At 39.9% G+C, this 25,438-nt stretch overlaps 1 protein-coding gene across 2 annotated transcripts in view; it reads left to right on the top strand.

The window, feature by feature from the left end:
* Window positions 1–25,438, top strand: part of LOC120796195 (adhesion G protein-coupled receptor A3) — a 157,243-nt gene that overhangs the window by 119,954 nt on the left and 11,851 nt on the right. The window contains exons 15-17 of one of the 2 annotated variants that reach the window (XM_040138689.1): window positions 8,441–8,568; window positions 15,222–15,345; window positions 23,355–23,500. In XM_040138689.1, the coding sequence (XP_039994623.1) occupies window positions 8,441–8,568; window positions 15,222–15,345; window positions 23,355–23,500 (398 nt within the window). Of the gene's footprint in view, window positions 1–8,440; window positions 8,569–15,221; window positions 15,346–23,324; window positions 23,501–25,438 lie in introns of both variants that reach the window. The other variant, XM_040138688.1, reaches the window with a different exon arrangement.

Below are 25,438 nucleotides of genomic sequence, written 5' to 3'. Positions count from 1 at the left end.
TGGGAGACTGTTTAGCTGCCGAGGCTAGGGGGACAATGGAGGCATGTTTAGACATAACATGCCAGTTCTAATCCAGAATAGGCTAACCTAAACTGCCCTTTATGGTAATATTGTTGCCTGGCTATAATGAATTGCACTGTCAGAGGGCCGGTCACATTGCCCTGCCACACAGACAAAGTAATAAAGTGGCCACAGTGCTGTGATGTAATACGATAGCAATAATGATAATAACTGGAGTGGAGGAATCACATTTGAAGCTGGCTGCTCCTGTCCCTAGCTGACATTCGGCTGTTGGATTCTGCAAGGAGCAGTAGAAGAGGGAAGAGTTGTTCAGAGCAGTCTGAAAGTTACGCCGGTGGCCTATCAGTCATTGTGACAGCCAGGTCAACAAGGGAATTGCATTTTTACAGTCTGTATCTGTTGCCCAGCACAGTGAAATCTATACATAACTTAAATATAAAGGATTCGAAGTAAAACTCAAATACAGCAGACTGTAAGAGACACAAATACAAGAACATCGGCACATGTAAAGAAAATGATTAATGACTGGATAATAGCAGTGGTGAAAAGCTGTAGTACACGGAGTCAGTGTTCAGTATAAGTATTGTGCATTCATCCCACTCGAGCCTTCTCTTCTGAATGTGCATCAGTAGTTTGCCCCACAATCAGCCCAGGAGCATAAACACTGCTTCTAGGAGCCATATGAACAATTTGCTCAGGGCACCCAGTAGTCCACCTCATCATTTTTCTTTGTCAATTCATATGCTGAAAGGGGCAGACTCCTTTCATCCTTCCTCCTTTTTGCCTACTATTCTCTCCCGCAGCTCTGTCTACTGTAAAGTCTTTTTTAACCTTTGTTCGACCAGGGAAGGGTTCTGCTGAGGATGCATGCTCCATTCCAGCTTTGCCCTTCTTCGTTTTTATACAGTGCTGCTGTACAGTATAAGCTGTCCCACAAAATGGCAGCTCCTCTGCTGCTGGCAACTGAGCAGCTGTTCAGCACCTTGGACAAGGGTGCCTACTGTATGTAGCTGTAGAAGAAGGGTTGTTCTAGGCCAGACTGGTTCTCCAAGCCAGCCTTTCCTTCTTTGGCTGGTCTGGAATTCCTGGTCCACCAGCACTTCTGCTTGAAATATTTGTCAGACTCTATTAATTATGTTTCATAGTTTTAGTATACCTGATTCTTGTTTTGCCCAGATTTGTCTGCTAAAGGTTTTGTCTGCTTCAACATCCAAGGTCACAATTTAAGGCTACAGCTAAAGATTATCTTGGACATAAATTAATCTGTCAGTTATTTTTTCAATTAATTCGTTAATTCAGTTTTTGTTGTTAGTTGCATTAAATGTCAGAAAATATTGAAAATTCGCATCACAATTTCCAGATATATTGTATTATACTGTGTGTGACTCATTCTGCTTGTGATGGCCAATCAACCATCCAGAAAGACAGTTGGTTTACTATCATAGAAGACTAAGAATCCATAAGTCAATTGACTTATCAATGAAATCACTAAGGGTTTCAACTCTAGTGTCAATAAGTGCAGTAAAGTACTGTGTGCAATGGAAAAAAGGAAAGTATTGAGTGATTATTAAGTAATTATAAGTATTTACTAATTATTAAGTATTGGAGTAATGAAACATTTTTCTTTTTTCATATTGATTAGAACAACAATTAGTTACTCTCAATCATTCATATGAACAAAACAAAACAAATAATGCCTTCATTTAAACACTGGTTATAAGCAGTCTCTGCCTTCTTAGTATCGAACTGTCTATTCTTTACAGTTAACTGAAAATAGCAGTGATGGACCCATCCCTGAAATTGTTAATATCTCATACGGAAGTAAACCCCTGTGTGCGAATGTCCTGCCCTGCTGTTCAGATATGAAGACCTTTCCTGCTTCTGCAGCTTTAGTCATGCCTGATTTTAGCTCCACTATTGACAGCTCAGGTAAGACGGAGACATTAGCCTGTCTTGGTTCAGCTAGATGCAGGGAACGGTACATTCTGTTCTTAGCAGGGCTTTTAGGCTTTTAATCAGTATCCAGTTTGCATAGCAGTAACTCCAAATGTGTTTCAAGTATCTGACCATACGCAGTGAAAAAGTTAAGAGATTAAGCATACTCAAAAATGCCTCTGGTGTTAATGGACACTTCTGTCTCACAATGCGGAGTTTGACAGAAATGGAGGAGCTAAAAGAGTGAAAAATATGACGGATAATGGTGTGAATAAATCAAGAATAGAAATAAATCAAATAAATACTGTAAATAAACCCTTAACCCGTTTTCCAAAAGCTGTTTCTAATGTTTGTTTGTTAGTTTTCAAATTGGCAGTAGTATTCAAAGTTGCCGCGCAGTTGTATACTAAATGCCAATATACCACTTTTTAGTAATAAAGCATTGGGGCACACACATGATTTTGTGAGTAACACGCCCAAGACGCATGACATCTTATGGATTTTGAGAAAAGCAGCTCAGCACACAGCTGTGGGCTGGTGAGCTTTATATGTTGGAGTGGGAAATGGTTAAAGACTCTGGAGGCAAGCGGCTGACATTCTCAACCAACATTATAAGCCCAGTGATGATGATAATATGTCCCATGAGAACATCTGACTTCCTCCCTCAAACCTAAAGCCATTTAACTGCTGCTGCCGTCACTCACCATGTGAAACTTACCCTCACATTTAACTGTTCAATATGTCTGAGCATGATTTAGTTTGTACCCATGCAGTAACTGATTCCCTCTGAAACGTCTTCTCTTTGACCTTTAGTTAAGTTAATGTTTGTGTGGGATTATTTTTCATGATCTGGACTCCTGTGAAGTGCTGTTTGCTCTTTAAGTATATAAATCAGCTTACTGACTTAAAAGCTTCATTTCAGCAGGATTTCTTGCTGATGCTCCAGGCTGCCTTTTTTTTTTTTTTTTTTTCCAGCGACATCAATTCATTGAGCTGTAATTAAGACCAACTTTCATTGTCCTTCCATGACATCACTCCGAGGACAAATACAAACTTAACTAGAATGGCACCCAGTAGAGTGCATATCTCCGCCAAGGCCAATGTCAAACAATATACACCAGATTTAAGAGAAAATTTTTTTAATTCATAGTAAATTATCGAGATCTGCAAAATTTAAAGGGTTCTTCCCTCCACCAAGTTTGGTGCAAACCAGTTCTGTACTTTTTGCGTAATCCTTCTGAAAAATAAACCAACAAACAGACACAGGTGAAAACATGACCTCCTGGGCGGAGGTAATATTTCCCTGTAAATCTGCAACTACGAAATTATGTGAAGCTGTTTGCAATGTTGGAATGCGTTTGTCATGTTGTGTTTTCCCCCAAAAAGGCCCACTCTCTCAATGTTCTCTCTCTCTCTTTCCTTCAGTCTGATATTTCTTTCCTTACTTTATCAGTCAGTCTGTGTAGTACTGTGTTCACAAATGATGGTACATTTTATTACTCAGGTCTAATTCCAGTTTTCTCTCCATCTCTTCCGATATCCCTCCCTCTTGTCGTTTTTGACTCCCTTACTAAGCAACAAGCTGCAAAGTCATAAATGTCTGTATATTCTAAAGGATCGATCATGCTGACTTTTCTTCCACCACTTTTCAGTTAGGCAAGAGTAGTTCTTCAGACATATTATAGTTAGTATTAAAGCTGCTGTAGTCAACCACGGTGGTGCAGTCTGTAGCACTGTTGCCTCACAGCAAGACGGTTTTGGGTTTGAAGCTGCCGGGCGGCTGGGATCTTTCTGTGTGAAGTTAGCATGCTCTGTTGCTTGTTCCTCTGGGTACTTCATACACTACCGGTCAAGGTTTAGATGAAGGGGCTGCCCATTGCCAGCAAGAAGTATAAATCCCTGCTCAACCTCTGGGGCCATCTCCACCAACCTTCTCGCCTTTCATTGTAACAGTATGGGATATAGTAAGTGGTGACGAAATTTCGCCCTTAAACCAGGGTGAAGTCGAAATTCTCACTTTCTGGCGGTGGATTCCAGGTGCATAAAGAGATACCATTACCCTGTAGGAAGAAGGACAAAGAGCAACGAAGCGTGCCGCTTGAACCAAACCTCTGGCCAAGGTTTAATGTACTGTCACTCGCGAAGTTACGATTTTCACTTTAAACCCGTTAATTATACTGTAGCCCACACAGTTTCATAGAAAGAGAAGGCGACCAGATCCCTTTTCATTTCTTAAACGTCAGACTGTTAAGTTAGACTCCTTCCGTATCATCGGACGACTGACGGGCCACCTTCAGCTGACGACATGTGGAGGAAAAAGAACTGTTCTCCCTGGACCTGCACCCCACGCTGTTCACCGGACATCAAAGAACACCTTCGTTCGCCACACAAGAGCAGTCTCAAGTAAGGCTGGCATCTGGGCAATAAAATAGTCTTAGGGGTGTATTTAGCTAAAGTGCTGATATTTGAATTAATTTGTGATTTAGATGTGCACATTGAGATCGACATAGAATTTGGTCTTTGACCACTTGTTATCTTTCCTTTGTTTGCTACCTTTGTATATAGATCGTGCATGCTGCTTTTCTCCCTCTCTCTCCCTCGTTCTAAGTCCCTTTGTCTTAATCTCATCACACACCTCAACATTGGGACTTCAGTGCTAGTTGGGGGTGGTTAGAGTTCACTGGATAATGGCCTAGTTGTGTCTAACCGTACGTTGGAGAACCTTTGTCTCTCTCACCCACGTGCATGCTTCCTGTTAACCACCCACAATCTTGTTGGCGCCTAGCACAGGTGCACTACTTGTACACACACACACGCATCGTCCCTGTGCGCCCGCGCACAGCCTCTTTCCCCCTCTCTTCACTGCACAGCTACACACACACACACACACACACACACACAATCCTAAACTGGAATACTTGCACAAAGCCTCACTACCTCAAATCCCCATTTGTGCTTTGATTATTACATTGCTGCTTATTTATTACAACTGATCACTATAAGTTGATACTTAGTGTTTATTATTTTAATAAATAGCTTCTTTTAAATAAACTGTTGTCCTGTTCATTTTTGCTGCAATATTCACTGAAGCCATCCTCTGCCAGGCGAAGTACTCCTGCTGCCTTTCTCAAATTGTGTGTTTCATGAGTGTCATAGACTTAGCAGTTTAATTGTAATACATTAGTAGTGCAATATCAGCTAATACTGAGGCACAGTATTGCAACCAGATTATTTCCACCAATTTAAGTAGTTTAATTATACATTATTAAACACCAAAATTAGTGGTTAATGATTATGAGACCGATTTGATAACCGTGGTGCACCTACATAGAAGATCCCCATTTTCCAATTTATACTAAAGTTTAAGCATTTCAAGTATAGTGAGGTAAACTGCCCAAGGTATATTAAAAAAAAAAAAAAGAATTTTCAGGGTATAAGAAAATGGTTAAGTTGCAGCTTTCCTGCAGTTAATGGAAATAAATAAAGCCTTGAAAGTTGGTGTAACTTTCCCCCCAGCTATGAGCCTTATTCCACCCACTCCGTAACTTGATAAAAAAAATGTTATAAAGTTGGCAAGGGGCTGAGAGGGGGGAAGGGGCCTTGGATGTGTGAGGCAGGAGTTGCTCAGTGACCGCAAGGCACCTATGTTAGAGGGCTCTTCGGAGGTGGAGGTCCTCCAGAATCCCCTGAAGTAGAAATTAGTTCGGTTGAGGAACATGGTCGTATCGATTCGAGCCATCATGCATGCCAAGCATGTAGTTAGAATAGGACTCTCTTGAAAAATGCAGATTGCAACTGTAAATAGCAGTGTGTTGCTATCGTGGAACCTGCTGCCATCTGCAATTACTCCTGAGCCACATGAGGATCTGAAGGGAAAGAATGCAGTTCGGTGGTGCTGCTACAGCCGTCAGCACCACCGAACCAAGTCCGAACCATTGGGTCAAAATTGAAAAATACTAAGGGGAGGGTTAGCAAAAAATATAACAAACACCTGTGATGATGATGAATGAATCTACATACTGATTGAGACTCCCATTCATGGACAGGTGTTAGGGTTGGTGGGTTTCCCAACTATGATTAGAGGGCGTTTACATCCTTTTTAAAATATAAAATTTCATGATGTAAAGAAGTCCTGAATAGTCGACTCTCTTGGCATTCGCTGCTCAAAAAGTTTAACTTTTGTTGATGACTTACAAACCTGTCTGTCTATACAAAGGCAATGTTTAACAAATTGTTTTACAACATCCTCCGATGCATTATTAGGACAATACTGTACTGCAGGAAGTAGTATAGTATACTTCTGTCAGAATGGTGAGAAAAAGAACAAAGGAAGACAGACTGGTCGGTCAGGGGTTCATCCTACAGCGAGATAATGACCCGAAACATTAGAAGAAAAGAACCAGACGGTGGCTTCAAATGATGAAAAACCAGCACAGTCTCCGGACTTAAACCCTGTGGAGCTGGTTTGGGTTGAACTGGACAGAAGGGGGAAAGCAAAGCAGCCAACTAGCGCAACACATTGTGGAAACTTCTGCAACAGTGTTTAGACAAACTTTCCAAACAATGTGTCATGGTTGCTGTAGAACCACGGGTAAGACTCAAACGCAGGCACAAAAGCAGGCAGATTCAGTGGAGATACTTTTAAGAAGAGTAAACAGGGCTACAGGCAGACGGGTGGATAACCAGGCAGGCGAGTGGAGAGGCAAGCTGACAGAAATAGACAACAGGATTCAACACGCAGCTAGCTAGTACACAAGGACACACTAGGAACATAAACAGGTAGCTGATACACTGGAAGAACACAGACGAACTGACAAGGAGATAGTGACAAAGGCAGGTATTAATAGTGGCTTGGGGCCAGGATTTAAGATTCCATGATTTCTTTTTTTTTCTATCTTTATCTTTTATTTGTTCTATACATATACCCCCCCACAACCATTTAGTCTTCTATGTATATACAGGAAATATAGGAAATATAAACATTATGTGTTAGCTCTGGGAGGTCTGGTAACCTACCCAACATATACACTCTATTGTGGGCTGGAAAAAGACTCCAAACCCTGTAAAGGATAACAGATTATGGATGAATGGATGGATGGATTTTATATTTGCAGTTTACAGTAAATAAAAGATGGGGGTAGCTAGCACGGAAATGCAAACCAAATTGAAGAATGCATACACAAAGACACAGACTCCAGCAATCCAATGAAAGACCAAGTAATCTCTGGAAAATGGCCCAACATCAGGGCAATGACTGCTTATAGCTTCAAAAAAGGCAAAACGACTTTGGGAAAACATAGCAAATAATTGTCTTTATAACTCTTTAACTTCCCCTTTCCTCCTAAAAAACACACAGAGAGGCTCTATTATACTCAGTGATGCGGGTTGGCCTGAGTGTCTCTACCACACACGCTTCTGCTCTACATCTCCCCAGTGACCTGTCCCCCAAACCTTTCATTTCAGCTCGAGCCACTACTTTATAGCTGTGCTTATAAATGCTCAGCTGAAGGTCACGACCCCTCCCAGGCCCCGACTGGCTCATCAGCCTTTGGATAAACACAGAGAATATCCCACTTGGCTACTCACCGAGACAATGATGGAGTCAGACAGCGTGTATGTGGATCACTCTCGCAGAAACAAACTCACACTGAGCTGCTGGGGTTATGGAGATAAGGTGCGCTTTATTTAGCAGCGGCAACATGATGGAGGCTAAATCGTGACGTCACCTTGGGCTGTACACATGTGGCACAGAGTGAGGGCAGTTGTGTACATGAGGATTGAGCGTACTGTTTTTACAATAGCTCGTTTTGTCATTTAATACAATAGATGTAAAGCTCACAGATACAGTGATAAATTGAAGTACTGAAAAGCTGTCTGTACTCTGAGAGTTTGGAGCTGCAGGTGTCACAGTGTCTGCTTTAAGAGCTAAAGAAGTTCTTATTGCAGACTTCATGTAGAATAAAGCAAACTGGCTGTGATGTTGATAAGGGCTTAATGAGCGTCTATTAACAATGTGTCTTTTAGCGCCAGAAAAAGCGACTTAATTTTGTTTTCATTTTTTTTCTCTTTGCCTGGCCCCTATCCATTTTTATTTAGCTTTTCATGTTGGCAGACTAGGGAGCTTATGCTATTGTTGCATTCAGTTGCTCCGGCTAAGAGTGTCAGCTAAATGCCTGAAATGCAAAATGTAAATGCAGGGGGAAGGATATTCACTCAACAGGGTTGTTACTCTTTTATGCTGATTTGGACAGCATTCTAACTCGAAGACATTTCCTTGATATTTTTATTTTGCGTGCACGTCTCGTCAGCGCAGTATACTGTGCCAATCCTTATGGAGAGCTCATCATCTTCGTCTTTTGGTGGATTGTTGGAAATGCTGTCACTTGTGCAGGCCTAGTTCTCGCTCACAGATTATTTTTAGGATACTGTATTCATGTTGACTTTTGTCTGATCCCCGGTTCTCCTCTCTCCTTTTCTGCCTCAGGATCTGAAGAAGGTGCTGTCTTTCCCCCCATACCCTGGGGAGTTTTTGCACCCGGTCGTGTATGCATGCACGGCGGTCATGTTGCTCTGCCTCTTCGCCTCCATCATCACGTACATAGTACACCACAGGTAAGAGGATGTCACCGCCTTGATTCTGTTGAAATGTACATTAAAATCTGTCGTGCCTTAATTTCAAATCACAGCCCTGAACTTTATTTCTACATCTGGACACTCAGGCCAGCGCTTATGTAATCTCTTCATTTCTCGCCTTTCTACCTTCATGGTTTACAGTTTGTTTTTGACTCCTCTGTCACAGATCCTGGGCTGACTGTGATGTGAGTCAGATGCTCTAGGGTGGCGTGAAGCAATGCAGCCTTTCTGACTATGATCATCTAAAACACACAGACAGATGTGTGTGTGTGTGTGTATGTGTTTCAGACCATCAGAGCAGAAATGTATGCTTCTAATGGGTTTCTAAGGGGTACTCTGGCCACCTTTGTTCCTTTTATTCCATATGGAGATGAGGACAACAAATGCAGTGTGTGGCTCTTGTGGTTTTGCACTGTGGCATCTGTCTGCTCTTCTTAGGTTCATCCGCTGTGGATGCTGTTATTAAAGCAGGAGGGAGCCTGAGTGGCGTATTATTTTAGCACACCAATTAATCATATGTTGTTCTTGTAGAGCATCAGTCACTTAATCATATCCGTGGCATTAATGTAGTATTATTGTAATAGCTCTCCATCCATTTCAATATAAAGGAAATAGGAAATGTCTCAAATCTCACATTTTCATTAAAATATTGAAGATATTCTAAGTCATTCTAAGAATAACACAGTCAACTGATAATTTTTTAGATAGAAATCTTTATGTTTTCTTGGCCTTCCTGTGACTAAAGCACAACATTTATTAAACTGTGTGAAGGCGCAGCAGCATTTGCATTTTGCATCCATCTGTAACACCAGGGACGACGTCCTTATGTAGTCAGACAGTGATGACAGCATCTGGAGCTCCAAACAGCACCATCACTTTCTGTCATCTAGCACCGCAATACTGACTGAAGGAAAGATTGGAAGCTGCAATACAGATCGGAGCAATTTCACAATTGGAGGAGATTGAGATTTTTGATTTGACACCACGGGATATTCTTGATGTTTGTGTAGAATTACTGGCCTAGAAATAAAGTGTTAGGTCATTTTAAAACTCAGCTGAACTCAAAACTGAAACTTAGACTCAAATCAAAAAACAATACACAACAATTGTGCATGGAGTCATATTGATGGAGACATATTACTAAGAATAAAGTGAAAAAGTGCTGAAAACCTTCAAACGGGGATTTTTTTAAATGTAACTTATGAAGAAAAAGGAAACAAATATTTTTTAAAAATGTTTTTTAAGTTAATCTTTAGCTAAATATTATAGGTGCTAAACTATAGTGGTTGTAAAGCAACACCACGTTGATTTGCAGTTGACACATAATAGATAAAGTTATAAAAGGGCTGTTTTAACAGGTATTTTACTAGACTGTCAAACATATTCCATGACTGAGGGGCAGGACTATCCGTGTTGCAGTATAAGATCTAGCATTTCAACATCTTAATTTTACATTACAACTCTATTACATGTTATTTTTGAGTCAGATATGTATGAAATACATCTTAAATTATGATTCACACACATGACCATGTGGTGATACCCTCTCTCAGTTTTTTCCAAATCTATTAATAGTACTTTCAGAGCAGACATAATGAGTACATGCCCATTACTATTCAGGTTTTGAGTCTTACCCTGATTTTGATCATATTTGAGGTGTACAGTAGTGTTTATATGGAACGTGAGGAACTTGGTTATTAATATCCCTGTATACATAATCATAACAGAATCCAGGTTTATGGCCATTAGCCTGCAGCTGATTCCTGAACATCTAAGCCGCTTGTTTCTGTCTCCACTGTTGCAAAAACCTTTTTCGGCTATCTGCTCTTCTGCATTCACCATTGTGCTGAAATTAGTCTCTCCATCTCATCCCCGCTAATGAAAAATGAGAACTACAATACAATTTATGATCTGCATTACTGAAGCCGGATGTTCCCTTTGTTTCATTGTTCCAACCATCATTACACCATTTACCTTCATAATGTCTGTTTAACTGACTAACTACTACATGACTTGAGTGGATGACACACCTGTGAGCATGTCAGAGAAGGATCTGAAACATGGATAAAGTGTATTCATGCAGCAGTATCCCGATATCTATTGGAGGGCTTCAGCTAGCGTATCCAGGTTTCTCAAAAGCAGGGTAAGGGCTCATCCAGGTCTCTGAAACCAGGATTTTGTGTCTACATCGGTAACCCATAACCGGAATACTTCAAAAACCCAATCGTAACCAGGATACTTACACACATGTAAACCCAGTCATTCATCACCAAGTGCTCTTCAGAGCAAAAAGACATTAATTCCAGTCCAAACTAGAGTGAGAACAAGCCCATATTTAAGATATGAAGCTTGAGCTTTTGCGGTGTCTCACTCTTGGGGGGGGGTTGGAGGGTTTTTCTTTCAGCGTCGCTCACATTAACAAACTCCAGCACGTCCTCCTCTTCCACACCTCCCTGTAGGCACTCCCCAGCTCTAAAACACATCTCTGTTTAGTAACACTTCAGTTGTGTAGTATCACTCCAGATGACTGACGGTATCCAAGCTGTGAAGCACCGGGAATTTGGGTGTTGAATGGGCAGAATGCGAGGGAGGCTGTTCAAGGCTAGGCACAGTAGATAGTGCATGTTTGAATTTGTCACTTTCTCCCTTCAGCTCACTAACGCGTACACATACATAAATATATGCATACAGTACGGTTCTGGTTCCTTTCTCTGCCAGCAAGATAAGCCAAGATAGACTCTGTTATTATCGGTGCAGCGGTCATGCATGATGTATGAGCCAAGTCAAGAACATAGTAGTGGGTATCCGGTCTTTGAACCCAAAATCCAATCGAGCCCAGTTGGTGCAATTTTCACAGTCATGACAGTCAACGTGGGAAACGCTGATGTCATACACATACTGCTGGACTCAGAGGAACTTACTCCTGTAATTGCTGATGTTCAACAAGGATAAAAATCCATAAATCCACTTAGAATTCATATTAAAAGGACATTTTTTGTAACTTCAGATCACCTCACACTTATAAGCTTGAACGACGTTTCTATCTGTATTAAAACGTAATCGGTTGTTTGTTGTCTTTACATTAATTATAGACATGGTAAGCAGCCTATACAATGTCTTTCCATGGTCCAAATTTACCAAAATGTAAAGACATACTGTGTAGGCTAAAAAAGGGGGCTCACGTGTAGCCCCGTCCATGGCAACATTACACTTTTTGTTTAAATAGCCAAAGCATGATTAGAATCTTGGTGGAAAAATCTTAAATTACTTGTAATTTATTCCATAAGAGGGAGAAAAACAGTAGGGATGAAAAAAAAAGAAAACAAGCTTTTTTTTGGTTTGTTTTGCACTATATATTTTATGACCCTAATAAGGAATCGAGCATCATAACTCTGTAATTAAAGGGAGAAAAAACAGCCTAGGGTGTATTTTGTTAATAATGGTGACCAACATATGCGCCGCCTGATTAGTTAGTGAAAGGTAGTGGACATACGAACACAGCAAGAAAAGACAATAAATACTTGTCGTGTAAAGCTGTAGGATAATCGAGTTATATCATCTATCAGCTTTGGTTCAGGCTCACAGCTCTCATCAGTGCAGCAGCAGCAGGCAGCGGCTCAGCACCAAGTGTCAGACAGATTAGGAGCTAAAGAAGCAGTTATTATTGGCAGGAGTTGGTTGAAACCAAAACAGGACTAAAAAACAGTGTAGAATACCTGGCTTATTCATCAGGTAGGCAGAACCATGACTCAAAATGATTACATATAAATTATATATCTGCTGCATGTGTAACTTGGCAACTGTTTACTAACAATTTTCATAACAACTTTATAAGCTGATGATATGTCGTGTTTATAGCTTATTGTTGTCCCCAGGTAACCAAAAAACTGTACTGTAGTGATATTAGATATTAAATATTTTAAATATTTTGATTTCATGTTATTGATTTCAACCATATAGCCCAGCCTTACTGCAGTGTTACTCCCTGCTCTCCATCATGATTAGCACGCAACCACTTCCATTTCTCCATTTAACAGTGCTGCTACCTATGGTCAATGGGACTTTTCAGCATGTTTGGAACATGCCTGTCACCAATGAAATGACATGGCCGAAGCTAACAATTGCATAATGTGTCATACTGTCCATAGCTTTATTGTCCCTTGCGGTTTGCTCGGCAGCGGGTGCAGGGTGAGAGAGCAGATGAAGAGAGAGGACAGTTTTATTCCCCCTACCCTTGGGGAGATGGGAATATGGAGGGTAGCCAGGTTAATGTACTTGACCCAATGAAAGCCCAGAGCAGAGCCTATGAAAACCCTCTTCCAGGGAAGCCAGGAGCTGGCCTGATTTATGGCCTCTTTGCTGGATGGAGTTCAGTACCTGGACCGCGGCAGAGGCATCGACAACAGCAGCGTTAACTCTCCCTCCCCTTACAAAGAGCAGTGAAGACCAGCCCCAGACACGCCTCATAGCTCACTGCTGAGCCACTGCTTCATCTACAGTTGGCTCACGTGCAGCCGGGGCTCCGCTCCTCCATTTTGGGGAGTGGAGATTTCCAGCAAAGGGTTATATAATTTCAAATGGTGACAGTGACTATACGGATTAAAACGAGGGAGTTGACACAGAAAAGTAATTTAAAAAAGTGATCGTCTGTTACTTCACACAGGACGACATGTATGTCTGTATTGTTTGACCTATTTATTCTATTTTTAACAGCTGATGGAAAGTAGTAATGTGGGTTAAGTGCCCTGCCCAATGCTTTGTAACCCCGTGGCTGATGCCATATTGCACAAAGTGAATATGAGTGCATAGTTTTACATTGTGAAAACTTCAATTGGCCCAGCCAACTGGAAGCAGTCTCTTTTTATTTCATCATCAAACCACCAGGGTGATTCCTGTTTGTGTGCATAAACCACTGCATGTACTGTATGTGTGAAAGTGGGTGAAAGAGCTGTTGGTGGAAGACTGTGCACTGAAAAACACATTGAGCTCCGACTAGAATCTGTGAATAGTCCTTTGCCTGAGGTCCATCATTCTGAAATTACAATTATACAGTTTTTTTGGAAGTGTTACCGTTTTGTCAATTGAGGATTATTCTTGTCCTTTTGTACGCTACAGTATCTTTCACTATGTTTGTGTAGGGTGTGACCTTTTGCAAAATCTTAAAACTGATTCCCTGGATTTATTTTCATCATTTTCTTTTCATTGTCTGAAGAATTTAAACAACATTCCTGTAACCGCTATTCCTCTGAAAGTTTGACGAAAATGAACTTAATATCTCTGCCCCTGAATAGCGTAGATCTTCTTCATGTTGTTGTTGTTTTAACTTTTTCATGAAGGAAATCATATGAGGAAATCGTTTCTTTTTCACACAGTAGCCCTGTTAAATCAAACTAAAAGGAAGACAGTTAGTAGTATGACTACTTTTAGCAAATCATAGTCATAAAGTACATGCAAAAAATATAGTTCATGCTGCATTTTGACCCTCCGTTACTGAGTCTTTGAACTGTTTCGTACAAATCAAGTTAGATACACTGAAATAGTAAAACAGTAATGTTGTTCATTCAATTAATAGATTGAAATTCACAGAATCTACAATTATTTATTTATTCTTGCAGTTTAAGATTTTTAATTTTGGACTTTGACCTAAATGTTATTTTTTATTTGGATTAAATTTGGTAAATTGGAGATGAGAGGGCTGATATTAAAAAATTAAAGAGTCCGATTAAACTTTGTAGTTGGTATGACCCATGGGCATAAGTCTAATTGTATGTGTGTTCCTGCATTGTTGTTACTGGTGTGATGTTCCACAATGCCATTATTTTAAGACACTTAGTCATTAAGAGTGAATTTGGCTAGACCATGTGTGATTTTGTGTGTATGGTTGATGATGATTGACAATGATGTTGATGATAATGATACTCCCCAATTTTTGCTCTTTGAGTTGATGGAGAAAATCCTGCTTCTCCTTGTCTCAATGTGCAAGTGTCCTTAGTCAGACACATGTCCTTTATTGCTTGCAGTGAGCAGGGTAGAGCTTTCAAAGCTTGGTAATGTGAAAATAATACAATACAAAACAATATTGTACTATTTGGTGCGGTAAAAATTAAAAATGGAAAAAAATATATGACCTATTACAGTTTTAAGGTTTTAATTACTTTACCCCTACTCTGCTAAATGATTTACCTTGACTTAAAAATTCTGTTTCAGTGTTTCAGTTAGATGAATGGAATTATGTTTACTCAGTTTGAAATGTTTTAGTGTGAGTCATTGCTTTACTTTCTAAAGTTGAGCCAGGGTTACATTTTTGTCAGTGTACTTTAAAATATTCTGTTATTCAGCACAAGCATTGGCAACGGAGTATGTAATGGCTTGTTTGTACTACTGAGACTCTATGAGCAGCATTCCCAGGCTCTCCTGTGGTTTTTAATCTACAGTATACGGCAGTAGCAAGGTAAAAGAAAAGGGCAATTTATGCAGGCCTTGTTAAAGCCTAGCTTAAATCATACGTGAAGTGACTGATGGGTAACATACATCAAAAAATGAAGACTGAGACTTTACTTTATGGTAAAACACTACACTGTGGGGCACGGTATGTACCTGCTAATCTTTTGTTTCTTGGTCTTTTATGGCAGCGCAATCCGCATCAGTCGGAAGGGATGGCATATGCTTCTCAACTTCTGTTTCCACACGGCTCTGACATTCGCTGTGTTTGCCGGCGGCATCAATCGAATCAAATACCCCATCATCTGTCAAGCAGTAAGTACATTCCCTTTTCATTTGTCCCACTCTCAAAGCTTTTCAGAAAATTGATTATGAATGTCTATTCAGGTGTTGGCAACCAGGGCACTGAGTGCAATATGCGGATGTAGAGTAGACCAGCTTTATATCTTTCATGCTTCAGTGGTATGTATGGTCCGGTCAAAGTGTTGGCACAATGAGCCCTGATGATTCAGGCTTTCTCATCATGAATGCATTACTCTCTGTCTCTCTGTTGCCTGACTGTGTTCTCTTTTATTGCCTAGGGTTGTTATGGGCATTATGGCCCAAATGTTATATCACTTTTTGTGGATGTTTTGATAAGTGGCAGTGATATACATTTATGTGATATATAATTTACTGTCATTTTAATCTTTTGCAAATATGTTTTGTTTTCCCTGAATTGTCAACTTTACAGTTAATGTATTACAATTCATTAATTGAAAGCATCACAGGCATTATGACATTTTTATTAGGGACATTCACGCGCACTTTGGGACTGATCAGAAACAAAATGCTTCCAGTGGTTACACTCATGTGCAGGTTTTTTCTGTAAGCCGTCAACAAAGGCTTGGTGGTGTTCCCACCCCTGGCAAAGACTGTCATGCATGACGCTTCTAAATGATACTTTTAGTGCTTAGTTTTTCTCAGCAAACCATGTCCACAATGGTGGGTGTGCCCCTAGTGGCATCTCTCAGCAGCTATTGGATGGAAAAGCATGACATTCATGGTCCCCACAGGATGAATCCTACTTCTTTGTGGTGATCCCCTGGTTTTTCCTCTAGCGCAACCAGCATGTCAAAGTTTTCCTTAATGCCCCGAAATATCTCAACATAGCCTCAGCTGTACTTTTTGTTTAATGGCTAATAAACAAATGTTAGTGTGCTAATACGCTAAACTAAGGTGATGAACATGGTCAACACTATACCTGCTAAATATCAGCATGTGCATATTGTCATTGTGAACATGTTACCATGCTGACATTAGCATTTAGTTCAGTACAGCCTGACAGCTGCTAGCATGGGTGTAGACACTTAGTCTTGTTTTATACTATATTGTCTGCATGTTCGTTCTGTTGTCCTTAATGTGGTTGGAGATTAGCTTTACTCTGACATCAATCAAGCCTCAACTCTTTTGCTTAAATAAAGGCATCTACATGGCTGCAGCTTGTAAATTAGTACTCCCAAAATTTTCAACCATTTTGTACATGATGAGAAAATTGTCAACATTTAGTCTGCAAAATGTCCTGAAAATAGACAACGGGGAAAAAAAGGGTTTTCTGATGTCTCTCTGGATCATCATAATTGCTACTGACACACATTACCATCTACCACTGCCTATGATGATGGATATAGGGAAGCCAGCTCCATCTTGTGATGCAAGCAGAGTGCTTTGTCATTGCAGTTGGATTTTTTACCCATTGCAATCAGTATGTGGACACATGGGTGGTGTCTACGTCTCTGCAGCCCACAGTTTTGAATTAGAGAGCAAGACACGTGGAGGGACATGGAGATTTGGGACATCAGAATAGATTTGGAAACGGGTCAGAAAAATGCTTCGCTGCCTGCTGGCACCTCACTATTTTTAGGTTTTTATACAAAAAGAAAGAAGGATATGAAATTGAAACTAGTTCAAATCTGTGTCAAGATAACAGTTGGTGTCAAAAAGAGAGAAAGTGAGAATAAAAAGGTAATATGTTTCTTCTTTTACTTTTTCACATGAATGGAAAGCCATATGGTCCTGGTGAATTTTCTTTCCCATTGATTGATAGCTGGACCTGATCAAGTTGTGAGCATGAAACATCAGGCGGAGCAAAATATTCTTCACTGTCAGCTCACCTCTGGGGGGGGGATTTGGTCTGGGGGTTACTGTATTTAGCGGCAAAGAGAGTGATGCACAATTCTTATCTTCTTTCCACTCACAGTTTCACCTGCCTTCACTCACCCCTGCTTGTCTCAGTGGGCCTTGTTCGCTCCCTTTATTGTGAGCTGCAGCGTGTTTGGGACTCCAGCTGCCTCCTCTGCTGTCACGAGCACTTTAGGTGGCTCATAATTCCATGGTGTAAAGACTCCACTTTTACATGCTGAAATGCAGAGCGTCATATTTCATGCCAGCCGGCTTTGCCCGAGCTGTCTAGCAGGAAGCTCGGTGACAGGGAAGTCTGTAAGAAGTCACCACTCGTGTCATAGCCGTCAACTCCTCCACCACAACTGTGACTGACACAAAACGACTGCTGTTTGTCATAAAATGCAGCTTCCCTCACTCACCTGCTGTCTACCGTTTAACCTCACATGAATAACTTCACTATATACAGTATAGTAACAATTCGACTGTTCACTCGGATGACAGACATCTCGAGGATGAACTTCATTGTCTAATGCTCCCCATCATTGCAAGATCCATAGCTGTCCACAACAATATGCAGTTTTAATAGTGTATTGATACTGTAAATCACCATTTTCTAAGGAGGCACACTTTGTGAAGGCTTCATAAGTTGTAGCTAGAGCCTGACCAATAAATAAACAGCCCTATATCAACAGATGATTATTTTATCACAGATATATTGGCAATGACTTATATTGTATGTCAGCCGAGATGATATTCAGAAACTGAATATCATCGGGAATGATATAATTAAATTTAAAATGAGTGTAGTTTCATGAACACAGAGCGATATGGAGCTGTGGTGAGATATGGAAATGTAGAGGACCGCTGGCCTCCAGACATGTCTCACCCATGTTATCAGACCAGTAGGCGTAGGTCAAGGGGGAAATTAATAAAAAAGAAAGTCTCAACCATGTTGTTTGGAAACAAAGATTTAGCCAGCTAACATCAAGCACAGACCTCTGACCCATGATATTGCCCTGCGAGCTACGACGACCCACAAGCTAATGGCCAGAGTGGTTTTAAATGACGCACTCAATTATTCGCCGCAATTCACATTTGATGGGATAAATATATGTATATGCCCCAGAGTGCAGGATGAGTCATCAATAATGTGTTTTTTTTGTTTTTTTTTACAAGAGATTAAAAGAGAGAGATTTTGACACATAAAACACCAAAAGTTAGTTTGGGATATATATTTGTCATATACCAAGAGATAACTGAACAATTAACACTGGGACACAGATTCAAATTTGTACTGTATACGTTTCTTATCTCACTGTTACTTTAATGTTTTAATGCAAAGAAATTCTTATGGACAACTTGTGGGTTGCCATTATGCATTTACTGGTGTACCCATCACATTCAATTGTTAATCAGTGGATTTTGGTGTGGATATTGTCTTTTTCAGAGGGAAAATGGATGAACTGTTCATGGAAGTTCTGTTGAGTTCAAGATTCAGTTAAAAGGATCCAAAAGGATTTTTCACAACATGGCAAACCAAAAGCTGTTCTTTTTATTTACTTACTACTGATCTATAAAACATTAATAAATGATCATTCATTTGTTTAATTAATTAATTAATTAACAATAAATAAATTCATTCATTATAAACATTTCATAAAGTATACCTTATTTTGAACGTGGTACCCATAAATCTTACTGAAGTCTACTAATGTAGCACACACCCTGTCCGGCCGTGTCCATGCAGAATTTGTTGACAAAACCATGCAACTTTATTTGGCCCTGGTCTTGCTCTTTAACTTATTTAGGATTCATTCATTTATCAAATTTTATCCCAGGGCCTTTGAATATGTATAGCCGCTCCTCCTTTAGCCACTCACTGCTAACAGGATAACTCAGATTGGGCAGGAGCCCAGATTGACTGCTGTTCCACTGGGATCGAGGCAGGCCCCACCAGACACAATTTAGGATAATTACAGGACTGCTTGAGGAGATGTGCGATCACACAGAACACACAGACACATACGCACGTTCAAATACACAGTTCTCAGTGCCCCCCCCTCCCCAATCATCCTCCCCTCTAGACACACACATACACACCCCCTTCTCCCCTCCCAGGGGACACATAAGTACATGCTCTCCCTCTGACGGAAGGAACTTCAAGGAGCTCTGGAACTCGCTTTGGCAGCTCTTACAGCACTTCAAGTATGCACTCCCCACCCAGCCCTCCTTCCCTCACCCTCTTCCCTCACCATCCCCACCTGTATCCTATACTCATCTGCCCGCTCTCTATCCGTATGCCACTTTTCAGGCTTGCACCGCCTCTCCGCCCACTGTGGCGCTGTCACTATGCAGCATCCAATGTCTTTACAGCCTCAAAGTCAAAATCATCTCTCATCTATAATTCTGTCTTTTCTTCCAACAAGGCTCGCCTCGTCATTGACTGGAGCAACACCCAGGTTGTCACACTACATATTCTGTTTGCCTGTATTAAGCAGCAGAACAACATACATTATATCCTTATACCTCAACTCATTTTACCTCAGACCGTCAAAATTTGGATTACACATTTAAGTTCAGTGAGTGTGACCAATGTTAAATAAACTTTATTTAGTAAAAAACTTGGCTAAGGAGATCTGGGGTTACGTTCCACTGTCAGATTAAAGATGCTATACAGAGGATTTCCTCATTAGTGTGCCACTGTGAAATTAGTTGTGATGGCAAACGCTGGTAAAAAAAAAAAAGGGGGGTGCTTCAGATATTACAGTATCTGCAGTGATTTGCTTTGTACTTTCATTGGGTCCAATTTGAGTGTTCCTTAGCTCATTTGCCCACATGTAAAAGGCCTCCTGTCACCTGGTTACCTATGCATGAAAAACAGCAGAGGGCTGATATAATGAATATGCCCCAGCTTAGAGGGACAATTGAATAAAGCACTTTTAGTATAAGTTAAAATGGTTGAAACATTTCATCTGACAGTGTTATTAGAAAATGCCCCACTACACTTAAGCTAAAAGGTGCCATTCAAATAAACTCTGAAATTAACTGAAGTCGCAAAAGAATTGCAGAAAATGATTGTTGCACGTAAGTTAAGGTAGACACAGATGTCATTTCTTTAGCAAACAAGTTCAAATGGATTTCTTTTGTAAAACTGAATGATTGAGTGAGTTACTCTCTGTTTAAAGAGCAATATGTCTATATTAAGTTCTTAAGCAAAAAGGTCAGGGACTGTATTTTCCTCCAGGTCATTAAATTGTTACCTTTATAATCAGGGATCACTTTTACCCATATCTTCCATACTAAGATTGCTGTACAGTTTTAACTCTCTGTTACTCTTTATGTATTGTTTACACTGCTGTACATTCTCATACTGCATGCTGAGGCACTGTTTTACACTGTTTATACAGTTTTATTAATATTTTTTGCTCCTTGGTAATGTCTGGTAGCCCCCTGTTTCACTCTGTCTTCTTCTGTCTGCATTTTCTTCTGATTAAGTTACAGTCACAGAACATTTCATACTGTGCATCTAATATGTAAAAATTGGATCCAAACCTATTGTATGTTGGAATTGATGGGGGAAAAAACCCAGAAAAAACAACCACAGCATGAAATAAAGTTAATTGAGAAACATTCTACAACATATGCTGTGCTTTACTGCCCTAGCTTTGATCTTAGTTGGGCAGTAAGAGTTTAGAGAGGGCGAAAATAGGATTTTAAAAGTGATGGGTATATGTGCTTCTCCCCCAAGTGGTAATGGAACTGGCAGTTGTCTTAATATCGTTATACTGCTGTTCTATATTATGTTATTATCTTATAGACTATGTGATATATTGTTACCTTGGTTAAATAAATCACATTTCCCTGCCTTTTGGAGTTTGGTATTTGTAGCACACTAAGTGCAGACGGGTGCACAACAAGCCTTTTGTGGTAACTTATTATTTCCATATTCCACATTAAGGTCACATTCTCTGTCTCTTCCTACTGATTATATCAGGATTTGACTTGTACATTGACATTTGTCTTGTCTTCATCTTCGTCTTTTCACATCTATTGCTATATTACACAAATAACCATAAAAGGGTATTTACCTAAAAGCACTGCAAAGCTACCTGGTTACCTATGACTGAAAAGTTGACGATATGTTGTGATAAAGTATGTGTGTAGGATTTTAGGCTGTAAATGCTGTGTATTGCTACAGAAAGACACATTAGAGCATCACCACGTGCTATCTTTAGCTTTAGCTTTTCTTTTTGTTTCAGTGGCCGCGCACATACGCAAAAGGAATAGCTTTACTGTTTGGCTGCTAAAATTTCACGAGTCTAAATCAAACAGTTTCTTTTGGTGGATGTGCTGTTTCATTTATTTATGCTTCATTGACACCCCTTCTAAGTGATGAAACTATGAGTTTGAGGTGAGAAAAGCTGTGGCTTTTTAATGGAGGCACATTGATTAGGTTTTCCGGGGCCGTATCCAGCTCCTGTTTTGTTAACTGTGTGATCATCGTGCTGCTCACTGATCGCTGACTGAAATTATGTATTTACCCAGATTCTCTTAACAAAGGCACATCAGTCGAAAGCAAGACTTAAATATACTGAGCCTATTCAACCCCCGTTTTTTCTCAGATATGTACCTATTCAAATTACACTCCTTTTGCAAAGGATTATTTATGTTTTGAAAAATTCAGTGAAAAATCAGTGAAAAGGGATGTTTTATGTGTGGTCCCAGTTGTAACCAAAAAGACACCAACATCACGAATGCCGCACCAATGGCCAACCTGAAAGCTAGAAAGCCTTTTATGGCTTACGTGCTGGGCAAGCAATTTTCATTCAAGTGACTAGGTCCCATCTTTGAGTCTGGTAACCAGTTCCTATCAGACATCCATGAGTGCACACAGGAAATAAGCAGCTGCTGTCATATAACCATTTACACTAAAGAGGCGACGCTACTCAAATCTATTCAACAGAAGTTTATACTGTATTATGTATGAAAATTCTACTTATAAACAATCATAACACAATTTTCAGCCTGAAAAAAGGGATTAAATGGGTTACTGATATATTAATACTGTATATGCTTAATGACTGAAGCACAGACTGCACTCATGTGATCTGTATTTTGAAAAACTGCCAGATGGAGAAGATGGCTGTATTGTCTTATTTATGCTGACGATAGTGACATTAATCAGCCAGTAATGATCAATGTGTGCGCCCTTGCCTTTACCATACTCTTAATTTCAGAACCACTCCTCTCCTCTTATTTCCATATTACAAACACACTTCCTCTCTGTCTGTTCCTGGCAATAATGAAGCTCTGTAGTATACAGACTCCACAGAAGTGATTGACGAACCGCCCGCTCTCTGCTCTCTATAACCAGCTCAAGGACACTTCCAATTAGCATCTGGTCTCTGGTACACTGGCTTCGGTGCTTCGGTCCCTAGGCCTACCAGGCTGGAGAGAAACCATTTGATTGGATATCTCAAGTTTCCAGTACATTGTGAACAGACTGACTGGGTGGAAAAAAGATTCAGTGCATTTTAATTTTCTCCCCCCATTCTCACTTCTCTCTTTTTTCTGCATCCATCATCTCCCTGCTCTCTTTCTAAGAGCTGGCAAAGCCTTTAAACAAAGTTAGATCAGTTCCCCTATTCAGACATTATTCATGAATATTAAAACAAGGAGGAATAGAGATATGTATGCAGTGCATTTTGGAAAACAATCACACGCTGATAGTTGTCAAAGTGACGATCCTTTATATTCAGATTTGTTATTCACAGTGCACACCCCGTGTCCTCTAACTCAACTGATAAGGAGCTGCTCAGGAGCCACCAGTATAACCTCGCCATAATGCTCTTATCCTAGACAACCTTGATGATTCAGTAGCACTTTTGAACCTGTCTTTCTATTCTTGTACCATTGTCTTTTAGTGAAGGATAAAACAAAGCTGCCAGGTCTTGAAGGAAAGCATCTATGGAGACACCCTTGGGGTGGCATTGATAATGTTTTTGAGGAAGGAGTGGCAGCACCTCCTGAACCTATTTTCTTTGAGTTACAGGAATATAATCAAGTCTGACATTTTTCAGGCACGCTGTAATGTAAATATTAGCAGAAGTTTATAAAAGTCAAATAAATAGCTTGATGTGCCCTCTGTCACGCCATTTCAGGTCGGGGTCGTGCTGCACTACTCATCTCTGTCGACCATGCTGTGGCTCGGGGTGACAGCGAGGAACATTTATAAACAGGTGACCAAGAAGCCTCCGCAGAGCCAAGATGGTGACCCGCCTTTGCCCCCTAAACAGCCCCTGTTGAGGTAAGCACAAATGTCCCCAATCCTCCTTAGTCCTGACTGCATCTAGACCAAAAAGTACATAAAAAGCAGTGTGTATTTATTTTTTGCCTCTCTGTGTTTGTGTGAGAGACTAGTATATTTGATCTTTCTTGCACTGTCATTGCTGTTTGCTGTGTGTATATCTTCAGAGGCCAAGGACTGGTTCACCGCACAATTATTTGCTTTCTTATTTCATTTTTTTGGTCAGTACATGACCCGACAGAGACTGTGAGATATATGTAGAAGTCTTACACAATCACAGGTTGTCGCAGACTGTAATTATTTTTTTCAGCAGTGGTGGAAAAAATACTTACATTCACTTACATAAAAACACCAATACAACAGTGCAAAAACAAGTCCTGCATTCAAAATTTACTTAAGCACAATTACAGAAGTTTTAGCAGCAAATGAATTTAAAGTGTCAAAATTCAGCAGAAAAATTCCCTCTGTGACTAATATATTATTACATACAGTATATAATACTATTAAACTGTTGATCTGTCAGTGTGTAAGCAGCCTTTTGCTGTTGTAGCCGGTCAAAGTTAAGCTAGTTTTTACTACTTTATATACAGTTTGGTAGTTTAGTCCACCGCCTCCTAACCAAGGGGTTGGGCACTTCCAAAGATAAACTTGGGGGTTTGTGAAATGATTAGAAAGAAAAAACAAATTTGTGCTAAAAAAAAATGGTATTCATTCATTTACTTTGGACTTGGGACTGAATCTTTGCTGTTTTATGCCTTCACGCCGGTGACAGCCATGGCCGGAGGCATTATGTTTTCAGTTTGTCCGTTCCATTCTGGTGAATACGATATCTCAGGAAGCCCTTGAGGGTATTTCTTGAAATTTAGCACAAACGTCCACTTGCACGCAAGCATGAACTGATCAGTGTTTGGTGGTCAAAGGTCAAAGGTCAAGGTCGCTGTGACCTCACAAACATGTTTTGGTCATAACTCAAGAGTTCATATGCTAATAATGATAACAACTTTTATTACTTACCTTCAAAGTCTTCACTACATTTATTTTATGAGTGTGGACAGACATGGATGTAAAATGTCTCTTGACTGGTTGGCGGAGGCGTACAACAAATTTTAGCTTGGAAAGTTTTACATCCTTGGTCCCTCAAACATTATTTAAATGAAACAATCTGAGAAGTTTAAAGGGACAATCACTCTAAGAACTCGTAGGCACAAGCCAAAGATTGAAAACCACTGGTTTAAGCTTTCACGTGTATTTTATTTCATATACTTATAATATGTTATTTAAAATCTTAATCTTAAAAGTAAGCATTAACTATAGCTGTCAAATAAATGTAGTGGTGTAAAAAGTACAACATTTTCCTCTGAAATGTAGTGAAGTAAAGGTATCAAATAACATAAAATGGAAATAGTCAAGAAAAGTAAAAGTAAATACATTTATTCAAGAACTGTACTTGAATAAAGCTAGTTGTTTACTTTCCACCACTGATTTTAAGTTATATTATAAGTTATATCATTTTTTGCCATATAAAATGGATCACCTTATTTTTTCTAGTGACAAAGCTCAAAATTAGTGTGATTTACCTGAAGTGTGCAGTCCATTTTATGTTTTTGTTAGGTTACTTTGTCCTTCTCTCACCTACATGTGCAGAGGTGTGTGTACTCCACTATGTGTTTGAGCATGCATATTTGTGTCTCTGTTGATTTATGCTAGTTTATGTGTTTATTTTTCCATTGTTTCCTGGCTCATGTTTCCTTTCGAGGGCAACAAAGCTATACACAGATGAGTTATTGCATCGTTTATCTGCAAAGACATCTACATCTAGTTTGCATTCTTTCAAGCCTCTGGCTTTGTTCACTCTATAGTGACATAGCTGTCAGGTCTTCCTATTTATACCGTTTGGCTCTCCTTGTGGATTTCTCACAAATTTGCTCATGTTAAGGA

The sequence above is a fragment of the Xiphias gladius genome, chromosome 11, assembly GCF_016859285.1.
Source record: "Xiphias gladius isolate SHS-SW01 ecotype Sanya breed wild chromosome 11, ASM1685928v1, whole genome shotgun sequence".
NCBI lineage: Eukaryota > Metazoa > Chordata > Actinopteri > Istiophoriformes > Xiphiidae > Xiphias > Xiphias gladius.
The sequence above is the reverse complement of the archived record's forward strand: the minus strand, read 5'-3'. Positions and strand labels throughout refer to the sequence as shown.